Here is a 12,059-nt window from a genome sequence, read left to right on the forward strand (position 1 = left end):
GCGGCCGCCTCGCCAGTTTTATTATTATTATTATTATTATTATTATTATTATTTATTTATTATTTTTTATTTTTTTATGTTGGCGAGACGCTACCGCCGCCGCCTCGCCAAGCCACAGCCGCCGCGGCCGCCACGGTAGCGTCTCGCCAACATAAAAAATAAAAAATAATAATAATAATAAAACTCGATATGCTTGCATGTTTATTTGACGTTAACACGCGGTTCTTTGTTGTTGCTTTTGCGCGTGCATATAGTGAATGGCAGGGCAAAAATACATGGAGTTCTCGCTGTAAAGCGAGACTTCTCTGTGTGCGGGCCGTGAGCTCTTGCAATTGCAAGTGCGGTATTTCCCCCACAGACCCCCAGTGCGGCCGAGAAAACCTTTGTTCGACCTGAAATGACTCATTTAATCATCCAAAACGGTATGGAACACATTAATTAACTGAAAAATGTTGCATAGTATGCCTTTAAACAGTCTGTTTCGTGGCAGTTGTATGAGCCTGGGGGTGCTTGGCTTCATAGCAATAGCACCCTGCTCTGTGGGGGGTAGGGTGGGAGGAGCAGTTCCTAGGTACCTGTAAAAGTCTCACATTTTGTTGCTTACAACTTAATGTTTCCTCATGGCTTGATTGCACAACACGTGTCTATGGATATGGAACAGCCATTCGGTCCTCATCATGCTTCAAAACACTGAAAACATGAATTTAAGCTCCAGTGTTGAGCAAAGGCACATTAAGTGCTAAGTTTTAAGGGTCATGTTTGTGATTTATTGTTATGTCTTTTGTGTATCTAACCATCATAGGAACGTCTCCTACTCTCCATTCTTCCGAAGCACATTGCAGATGAGATGCTTAAAGATATGAAGAAGGAGCCTAGCCAAAAGGAAATGCAACAGTTCAACACCATGTACATGTATAGGCATGAAAATGTCAGGTAACTAAGCTGTTTGTTGCACTAACGATGTATAGTGAGTTGGCTTTTAGCCACATTTAATCATAATTTTATTATATTAATAGCGTTGCCAAGTGAAGCCCAAAGAAAATATGTAGTGTTTTTTTCCCCCCAATAATTACTTTGTAAATGCTTACAATTATTTTAATCAGTTTTGTGTAATCTTTTTTTGCCAGTCTTTTGAGTCATCTCTTAGGAATAACAGGTACTGTCTTTTTCTCATGTACTGTAAACCCATGGCATCTTGATGTCATAAGTGCGGGTACCACCCTTGGCAAAATACCCTCATTTACTGTAGTAGAGAAGAGTGTCAAATGCATAGCAATTCTGAGATTCTGAGCAGTGATATGCTGAGAAATTCAAGTACTTGTGTATGAATACACAGTTAAAAAGATATTGTCTTAACTGTTCCTCCTAAAAAAGGGAAAAGAAAGCCATAACTAGTGGAGAACAATTTACTGCATAGCAATCAACGAATGTCACTCTATTATCAAGTTCTGATTGATAGTAAATTGTATTATTTTATAGTGATACATACTTCTAGAGCTTCCAGTATGTAAAATCCTGGGTTGTTGATAATGTTATGAAATCTCAAAACTGTCTATCACTGTTTTAGACAATATTAAATATATGTCTATCAATACAGAATTCTTAATGTATCTCAACATTTTTTAAATTTAGTACATTGCCAATGCACAGATATACGAACGGATCAGAATGTTTCGTTTAGGTCTGTGTCCAATAAAGTGCTCACTTTGTTTAGTCTGGAATCTACAACTCTTAATAGAATACAATAAAGTCATAGCAGTTGTTCTTACAGTTTGAATGATACATATCTCCGATTGTATGTAAAATGGTATCACATGTTTACTGTTATACTATTTATACATCTGTAAGAAAAGAGAAAAGTTAGGAGGAGGATGGATTATTTAAAAATATTAATTCATTTTACAAATGGGCCTACAAGGAAGATTGACATTATGCAATAAATGTTAGCATTCCAAAGTGTGGAAATGTGCTTGATTGTTACTTACAACTGTAACAGCAAGCTGTATTAATGCGTTGTCTTGTGGTGTTTTGTAGTATTTTGTTTGCAGACATTGTGGGATTCACGCAGCTTTCATCATCTTGCAGTGCCCAGGAGCTGGTGAAATTGCTCAATGAGCTCTTTGCACGCTTTGACAAGTTGGCTGCAGTGAGTTCATGATTTAATTGATATAATTAATTATTTTTACTGTGTACCACAATAGAAAAGATAAGGCCTGCTTATAATGCTTCTGCTTCTGTTTAACTGTTTTGTAATGCAAGGCTCAATTACAGGTACAGGTGAAGTGCAATAGTGTAAAATCTGATTGTCTTTTATATTCCCCCATTGTTTACTGATTTTAATCAATTTGTGGTCAAAATTCCAGCCAGAGACAATGATTATCTATGAGAATTATTCAATTCAATTCAATTAAATTTTATTTATATAGCGCCAATTCATGAATTGGCATGTCATCTCAAGGCACTTTACAAAGTCAAAATCAATCATATTATACAGATTGGTCAAAAATGTCCTATATAAGGGAACCAGTTGATTGCTTCAAAGTCCCGACAAGCAGCATTCACTCCTGGAGAAGAAAGAAAAACTCCCCATTAACGGGAAGGGAAAACCTCCAGCAGAACCGGGCTCAGTATGAACGGTCATCTGCCTCGACCGCCTGGGGGTTAGAGAAGACAGAGCAGAGACACAACAAGAGAGACAAACAAGCACAGAAGTAAACATTGATCCAGTAATCTGTTCTATATTAAATTATAATAGCAGGTGAGCTGTCTTCTCTGGATGATGTCTCAGATAACAGAACGCCAGGCCAGATGTACCTACTATGAAGAAAAAAAAGAGGGAGAACAAAAAGTTATAAGCAGAAATGATGACAAGCAATGCATAATTGAAGAACAGTAGAACTCGATAGAGTGAGAAAAATAGATCCTGATGTCCTCCAGTAGCCTAAGCCCATAGAAGCACATCCCCATAGGTAGGTCAGGGCAACATATGCCACTCTAGTTATAAGCTTTGTCAAAAAGGAAAGTTTTAAGATTAGTCTTAAAAGTAGACAGGGTGTCTGCCTCACGGACCAAAACTGGGAGTTGGTTCTACAGGAGAGGAGCCTGATAGCTAAAGGATCTGCCTCCCATTCTACTTTTAGAGACTCTTGGAACCACCAGCAGACCTGCAGTCTGAGAGCGAAGTGCTCTGTTAGGAACATACGGGGTAATCAGAGCTCTGATATATGATGGAGCTTGATTATTAAGGGCTTTATACGTTAGAAGAAGAATTTTAAATTCTATTCTTGATTTAACAGGAAGCCAATGAAGGGAAGCTAAAATTGGAGAAATATGATTCCTTTTGTTGATTTTCATCAGAACTCTTGCTGCAGCATTTTGGATCAGCTGAAGACTTTGAACTGAATTTTGTGGACTTCCTGACAGCAAAGAATTACAATAGTCCAGCCTTGAAGTAACAAATGCATGGACTAGTTTTTCAGCATCGCTCCTGGACAGAATGTTTCTAATTTTGGCGATATTCCGGAGGTGAAAAAAGGAAACTCTGGAAACCTGTTCTATATGGGATTTAAATGACATATCTTGGTCAAAAATAACAACAAGGTTTTTTACTTTATTACCAGAGGCCAAATTAATGCCATCCAGATTAAGTGATTGATTAAGAAGCTATTTTTTAGGACTCTGGTCCAAAGATTACAACTTCTGTCTTGTCAGAATTTAAATGCAGAAAACTTAAAGTCATCCAGCTTTTGATGTCATCAAGACATGACTGTAGTCGAAGTAATTGATTAGATTCATCAGGATTTCTGGATAAATATAGCTGAGTGTCATCAGCATAACAGTGGAAATTATTCCTATGCTGTCTGATAATTTTGCCAATCGGAAGCATATATATAGTAAAGAGAATTGGTCCAAGGACTGAACCCTGTGGTACTCCACAAGTGACCCTAGAGTTTGAAGAAGATTTATTATTAACATGAACAAATTGGAATCTGTCTGACAGATAGGATTTAAACCAGCCTAATGCTTTCCCCTTAATCCCTACAGTATGCTCAAGTCTTTGTAGGAGAATATTGTGATCAACTGTATCAAATGCAGCACTGACATCTAACAGGACAAGTACAGACACAAGTCCGTACTTGTCCATCGTTTCAGTGCTACGATGAGCTCTGAAGCCTGACTGAAACTCCTCAAGTAGGTCATTACTTTGTAAATGTTCACATAGTTGATTAGCAACTACTTTCTCAAGAATTTTAGATAAGAAAAGAAGATTAGATATAGGTTGGTAATTTACTAACTCATCTTGATCAAGAGAAGGTTTCTTTAGTAAAGGTTTAATAACAGCTACTTTAAAAGCCTGTGGTACATATCCATTTACTTAGGATAGATTAATCATGTCCAAAATATGGCCACTGATCAATGGAAATACCTCCTTAAACAACTTGGTTGGGATTGGGTCCAACATGCAGGTAGAAGGTTTAGATGAAGATAAAATTTTAGATAACTCAGATAGCTCTACTGCTTCTAAAAAGTTCAAATACTGTGCAGGTTCTAAAGATTCCTCCAACGCTGCCTCACTTACTGAGGACGAGGTAATCATATTTGGTAGAATGCCAATTATTTTTTTGTAATGGCATCAATTTTATTTATGAAGAGTCCCATAAAGTCATTACTGCTAAGAGCTAAGGGAATGGATGGATCAGCAAACACGTGGCTCTGGGTAATTTTAGCAACCGTAAACTATGTCACTTTGTTTGAGTAATAGTGCTTGTTTTGCTAAGTTTTTCTCTCCGGTTGACAGCAACTAATCCAGATGCATATGCACATTGTTTAACAACAATTTGACTGCCAAAATTTACATTACTAGAAAATATTGTATATGGTTGTCTGTTTTTAATATCAACATCCACTCTTTATTATTAAAGCACTTTATATAGACCAAGCCCTGACCTAATTGCTAAATGTAACAGTAAAAAAATAAATAAATAAATAAATATATATATATATATATATATATATATATATATATATATATATATATATATATATATATATATATATATATATATTTTTTTTTTTTTTTTTTTTCGTTTTTTTGATGGGGGGGGTGGTTGGAGGTCTTTATCATCTGGGGGAAACCTTTCATTCCTCATGGTCTCCTTCCCTCCTCAGATTGTCAATCTGAAGTCACAGCGTCAGAGGAGAGTAAAAAGGAGAGGAGGCTGAGAAGTGTGATCGTTCAATAATTGGAACACACCCTCTGGTTCTCTTTCTTTTCAGCAGTTTTATTGTTGTCTTTGAAGCTACATTACATAGTTGTGTCAATCTTGACAACCCTATAATTTCCAGAGCTTCAGAAAATCAGACTGAATTCCATCCACACTTGGCGCGCCACCACTAGGGAGCTTTTCACCTACTTCAGCGACCTCTGCCACAGTGATGAAATCACATTCTCAAGTCTTCAGGCTTTGCATCCAATGAGGAGTACATAGTGACCGAATTGAGGAGATCCTGAAAGTTCTCCTTCCACTGCTAGATAATGTCCTTTGTTCGGGTCCTCACCACTGCGACAGAAACCAATAACCTTAAGGCCACAGCTCCCGGAAGTCACAACAGAGTATATATCATGTCACCAGCCTACTTATCCTTTTTTTTTTTAAATAAAATTTTCAAAAATAAAAAACAAACAAGGAATGACATCAGAAGTGTATGTAAAACACACATGTACATATAGATACACACGTATACAGATAATTAAAAAAATTAACAAAAACAAAAAAGATAAATTAAACCGAGTTAATGTTTCTTAAGAAAATCAACCAAAGGTAAACCATACTTCTTCAAATTCTTGTGCTCTGCCTCATATTACATAGGTTTGTTTTTTAACCCAGCTGTAAAATGGCTGGGATGGTAATTGACAATATAGATAAAAAAAAGTATCACATCTTCCACATACAGCAAAATCTTTATGTTCCCGATCTCCAATAGTTATTTATGACAAGCTAACATTATTTCTAACACACATGGCTGATGGCTCAATAGCCAAAGTAAACAACAGTGGGGAGAGAGGTCAGACCTGACATATTGACCTTTCCAAAGTTATTCGACTTGATAAATTGCTATTGGTCATCATGCGTGCTACAGGATCGGTATATAATAGCTGTATCCATTTTAGAAATTTTCGTCGAAGTCTGTATCTATGCAATACTTTGAATAAATCGGACCATAGTAGTGCTGTGTCTTTGTTATTACTATTGCAATGGATTATATTAAGCACTTCTGATATTATGAAATCCCTGATGATTCAGGATCATCTTATCGTTTATGCTTATTTTTAGGGATTTTATTTGTTTCTCTAATGGTGTGATTTCTGCATTTAGTTTCCTATTTTGGGCATTTGTAAAGCTCATAATTTCCCCCCTTAATGTATGCTTTAAACGCTTCCCATAGCATAGATGCATTAGTATGATTGATTAGTATTCATTTCAAAGTATAGATAAATTTTATTCTCTACATTTTAACAAATGTTAGATTTTTAAGCCATCTGAATTGCAAGCTCCATCTAGGAAGGAACATTCTAAGCTTCTCCAAAAATTTGAATAAAGACATTGTACTATATATAACTATACATTCATACCAACAGTTTGTAACTTTTGATACCAATTCCTGTGATACTAAAAATAGTCAATTTGGGACCTAGATTTGTGTATTCCTGAGTAGCATGAGTATTCCAATTCCGTCAGATTCAAATACACAACCTATTGGGTTATAGTGTAGTGTAAAATCCCCACCTATAATGTATTGGCCACGCAAACAAGATAAGGTTAAAAACAAATTCCAAAAAATATCGGCGGCACAAGCAAACCAAGTTCAATGCAATAGAAAGGATGCTGCCCTGAGCAATAACAAACCGTCCCTGAGGATCCTGAATAATAGTAATTTAAAAGGGAATTGTTTTATGAATAAGAATAACAACCTCACAAAAGTAGTTATTATAGGTTGCATGAACAACTTTCCCATGCCACATTTGTTGTATTTGTTTGATTTCAGAAATTGTCAGAAGATGTTCCTTGAGAAATATTCATTTGGAGCATACATTTCTAAGTCTGTTTATAACCTACTTCTGCTTCGTCAACTTATTAAGTCCCTGGACATTCCAACTTGTAGTTCTCAGCTCAGAGCTTTCCATAGTGCTTCATGAATACCATCATAGACATGAGTGTGACACTGATAGAAAATAAATAAAGGCAAGGCAAATTTGTTTGTATAGCACATGTCAATAAAAAGACAATGCAAAGTGCTTTACATGATAGAAATATTGGAAAATAAAACAGAATAAAAGCAAGTTAGAATAAAATGTGGAAACAAGATAAAACATGGGAAAATAGAAACTAAAAGCAAATATTAAAAACAGTTGGACTACAAAGTTGAACTAATGGTGTTTCAGTAAAACAGTGTTAAGCTACCTCACCTGGTCGGCGGTGAAACGCCGTCAGTGGACCCAGCTCGTTTTACCCATCAGGCGACCCCCACTTAAATATTGTTTTGGATGCAAAACGCTCTAAACAGAAAAGTATACTTATTTAATCTACTAAAATCAGAGAAATGTCTAAAGACAGATCAGTGCTGAAGGGCTCTTGATTTGCAAGAGTTCACAAGCATTAAAAAGGAAACTAGGTACACACCACTGAGCTATATAATACACAGGAGTGCTGATTTTGCCGAAAAACTGAAGTCACTGGCCGCCATCTTGCTCCTCCCTACTCTCACAGAATCCCATATGATTTGGTTGCAACAACAAGCAGTTTTCTGGCTGTGTGAAAACGTTTCATAGGTAATTCTACAGTCAGTGGATGTACTAACACTATCAACTACTAGGAAATTAGGTGCTGAAATATTTTACATGTTATTCATATTAAATATATATATATATGTATATATAAGTATGTGTATATGTATATATGTATATATATGTATACATATATGTAAATATATGTTCTTGTATATTGTTATTTATATATTTATAAATGTTATATATATATATATTTAAATAAATAAAATGCAAAATATTTCAGCACATGGCTTTCTCATTACTTGATAGTTTTAGAACATAACATAAAAGTATATGGCATTTGACATTTTAAAAGTTTTAAGCCCCCCCTGAACATAAGAAAATCCTCGTTATTTGATGCTGTAGCGCACATATTCCCTAGTTACTGGGGGAAAATAGGGAGTACCAATATGGCGGCCGGTGGCTTCAAAGCGACTCGTTCTAACAGCTGGCGATTAGCACTCCAGTGTATAATATAGCTCAGTGGTTCACACCCATGCAAGGGCTGTACACTTCCTAACTGATTCATCAGTGGAGAAAATGTGTCACCTCCGGGATGCTATCTGACAGATTGTGTCATCTCCTTGTGTCGGTGCTGTCTAAGTGGGGCATGCAGTTCCTGGGTTAGGCGGTCCATCCCACTAACACAGCTCCTATCTTAACAAAAGTTTAAGTACAAAGAACAGTTGAAGGCAATCCTAAAACAAATGTGTTTTAATCTTGATTTTAAAAAAAACTCAGGCTTTCAGCACTTTTACAGTTTTCTGGAAGTTTGTTTCAGATAAGTGAAGCATAGGAACTAAATGCTGCTTCTCCGTGTTTGGTTCTGGTTCTAGGTATGCAGAATAGGCTGGAGCCAGAAGACCTTATTGGTCTGGGGGGTTGATACACTGACAATAAGTCTGTGATGTATTTAGGTGCTACGCCATTCAGGGATCTATAGACTAACAGAAGTATTTTAAAGTCTATTCTTTGAGATACAGGGAGCCAGTGTAAGGACTTTAGAACTGGAGTGATGTGCTTTACTTTGTTAGTCTTAGTGAAGACACGGGCAGCAGCGTTGTGAATCAGCTGCCGCTGTCCGATCAACTTTTTAGACAGACCTGTGAAAATACAGTTGCAGTAATCAGTTTGACTAAAAAAAAACCCTATGGATTAGATTTCCAGATCCTGCTAAGACATTAGTACTTTAATCCTGGAAATGTTCTTCAGGTGATAGAAGGCCGACCTTGTCAGTGTCATAAAATGCTTTTGGAGGTTCAGGTCTGAGTCCATCAATACACCCAGATTTGGGGCCTGATCAGTGGTTTCTAGCTGAAGTGACTGAAGCTGTGTGCTAACTTTTGATCTCTCCTCTATTAGTCCAAAAAGTATTACTTCAGTTTTGTTTTTATTCAATTGAAAAAGGTTTTGGCACATCCATCTATAAAGACACATGGTACAATGGGAAAAAAATATATAAACATACAGCCCACTCTTAACCCTTAACAGCCCAATCAGTCATGATTTGGGTTTTGTTTATTTTGCTTTTGGGCTTTTCTGGACTTTCCCTGCTAGCCTGTTCACCTCTCAGCCACCAGCCATTACCCAATCAGCTCAGTCCACCTCCAGCCACTACCCCTCTCTTGATCAGCTCCACCTGTTGCCACTAATCAGTGAGAATGCTATACAGCATTCTCACTTATTGTTTTCCTGTTTTTTCTTTATTAAGTTCCTTCAGGTCTTGATTATTATTCCGTACGTTTTTCGGCATCTAACTACTCTTGCATACTTCAACCGATTTAAACAATTTTCATATCAAAACGTTCAGCTCGTTCACGACATTACTGCTATGTCTTTTTGTAATTATAACTTTTATAATATTTAAAATATTTAACTTTTTGTGTGTTTTTTGCTCTCATTGAAATTGAATGGAGAATCCTTCAAATTCTTCAAATATTTCAGCTTTTTGACAGCTTACTGCTTCAGCCTACTTTCAGCTAGAAACGGCATTCAACTTTTAAAATGTAGTGATATCTATTGGCTATTATGGTATGTTTCAGCTTTTTCATATCTTTTACCATTTTCGTATAGTACGTCTTTAAAATAATTTTGGCTTTTCAAGAAATTCAGCAAATAACATGCGTTGCTATGGTCGTCAAGGAGAAAAGAAATTTAACAAATTCTTCTTCTCCGAACAACTTCTTCTCACTCGCTCAAATTTCACCCTATCCACATAAATTATACATCAAAACGTAGGAATTTTTGTCTGGATTTGGAAAATGTAACCATCATTGATGTGGGATTTATAGATTTTTCGCAAATCACCTCAGAGCGACACTAAAGTCCCTTAAATGAAAGTTGCGCCAACTCAGCGAGTGGCGCCATTTTGGGTCTAAACTTGCCACAGGCAGGCGCTTTAACACTGTTATGTTATGCGCGTTTCGCACCTTCTAATACCCTTCAGGCAGGTGTTCTGAATAAAACACAACTGAGTGTTGATGATCACCTACTAGGCATCCAGAAAAGCTGATATTACATTTTAATAATACTTTTAAAGAGACATTTTTAAGTGAACTGTATACTTCTCTTTTACTGTCTTGAAGTCCAGAATTGGTCTCATAGGACAAAAATCAGACACACATTATGCTACAGCACAATGAAATAAAGCAAGAAGTCCAGAAGAAAATTTCACATAAAAAATCGGACGGTCGGTGAAAATCAAACATGTTTGAAATTCAGTCGGCCGTCGTGAGGTTTTCGTGAGCGCATCCTGCTGTTCAAGCAGAGCTACGAGGGAGCGCCCTCCCCTCCTCTCCGTCCCCGCCAGGGGAGGGAGGGGAGCAGGCATCCCCAAAGCGACCTTCGCCCGGCCCGGGACCCGCGGGGCCCGGACGTCGGCTCGCGGGGCGGGGGGAGGGCAAGCGCTCCGGTCCGCGCGACGCGCTGGCCGCCTGTTTCGGCATGCCTCCGCTCGCGGGGCGGGCCGGGCGACCTGCCGTGCCGCGCGGCCGCCGGTGCGGTGCGTGAGCTGGCCTCGACCCCGCGCTCTGGGTCCCTGTCACCTACCGTCGCTCGCCTGCCTCTGCCACCACAGCGAGCGGTCCCAGAGGGGGCACGCAGTCCGGTCGCGTCCGAGCGTCGCGCCGCACAGATCGTGAGCGGTGAACTTTTTAAACCCCGCGGTTCCATCGTACAGTTTGAGATGTATATTAGTACCACCACTGAAAAACTCGTACAGGGTATGCCCGGCTTAGCGGTTGGGGACTGGCGGGGAGAGACAAGCTCTGCGCGTTTTTTTGTTTTGTTTTTATATTGGCGAGGCGGCCGCCAAACTTAGCGCTGCGGGAAACCCTGACTTCAGAAAAAAAAAAAAAAAGCCCACATACCTCACACAAGCGAGAGTTTGTTGTAGGTCTCCAAGTTTTGTTCGTCTCTTGGTCCAAGCGACTGACTCGTTGATCCACAATAAACGCCGCTCTTCATCGCTTGGAAAACGGAACATCCGCGTCCCTTTATCAGTGCTGTTGCTGCAGCCGTGGGCACAACACCCTGGCATGGTGGCTTATTTTCGAAATAAAGAAATACTCGAAATAATCAGAAAAAATAAAATAAAAATAAAAGAAATCGGTCGCTCGCAGTGTTGTAAACGCGCTGAGCTTAGCTGAGCCTAGACCCAAAATGGCCGCATGAGATCACGTGACCCGAAAAAAATGGAACGCCCATGACGCAACTTTCATTTAAGGGACTTTAAGCGACACTAACCCGAAACCTTCCCCATTCATTTCCTATGGAGCGGTTTTCAAAAATTACACCTGAAAGTCCAAAACATCACACGTTTTCGCATCGTCGCTACTCCTAAACCATTTCATTTACAGGCATGAGACTTTCACACATTCATGTCCAGACCCTTCTGGCACTCACAAAAAAGGAATTTTGTCGATAAATGTTACGGTTTTACCGCAGGAACAATTTGTTCGGGAGTAGCGTTTTGGGAAAATGCTAAAACAGGATCAGACTTCCATCCCCCCAAATGAGGCACTTTTCTACATCGTCGCTACTACTAAACCGCTTTATGTACAGGCATGAGACTTTCACACATGAATGTCCCGACCCTTCTGGCACTCACAAAAAAAGAATTTTGTCGATAGCTGTTACAGTTTTGCCACAGGAACAATTTGTTCGGGAGTAGCAAATGTGCAAAATCCTTAAAACGCTTTGGAGCTTCATTCTTCCACATCATCCCCTTTTT

At 38.5% G+C, this 12,059-nt stretch overlaps 1 protein-coding gene across 11 annotated transcripts in view; it reads left to right on the forward strand.

Moving 5' to 3' along the window:
- The window catches only part of adcy3a (adenylate cyclase 3a), a 232,927-nt gene that overhangs the window by 19,350 nt on the left and 201,518 nt on the right, over positions 1-12,059 (forward strand). For 9 of the 11 annotated variants that reach the window (XM_036133327.1, XM_036133331.1, XM_036133330.1 and 6 more), the window contains 2 exons: positions 803-933; positions 2,035-2,146. In XM_036133327.1, the coding sequence (XP_035989220.1) occupies positions 803-933; positions 2,035-2,146 (243 nt within the window). Of the gene's footprint in view, positions 1-802; positions 934-2,034; positions 2,147-12,059 lie in introns of those variants that run through there. The other 2 variants (XM_036133328.1, XM_036133337.1) reach the window with 2 other exon arrangements.

This window comes from Fundulus heteroclitus, unplaced genomic scaffold, assembly GCF_011125445.2.
Source record: "Fundulus heteroclitus isolate FHET01 unplaced genomic scaffold, MU-UCD_Fhet_4.1 scaffold_61, whole genome shotgun sequence".
In the NCBI taxonomy this organism is placed as follows: Eukaryota; Metazoa; Chordata; class Actinopteri; order Cyprinodontiformes; family Fundulidae; genus Fundulus; species Fundulus heteroclitus.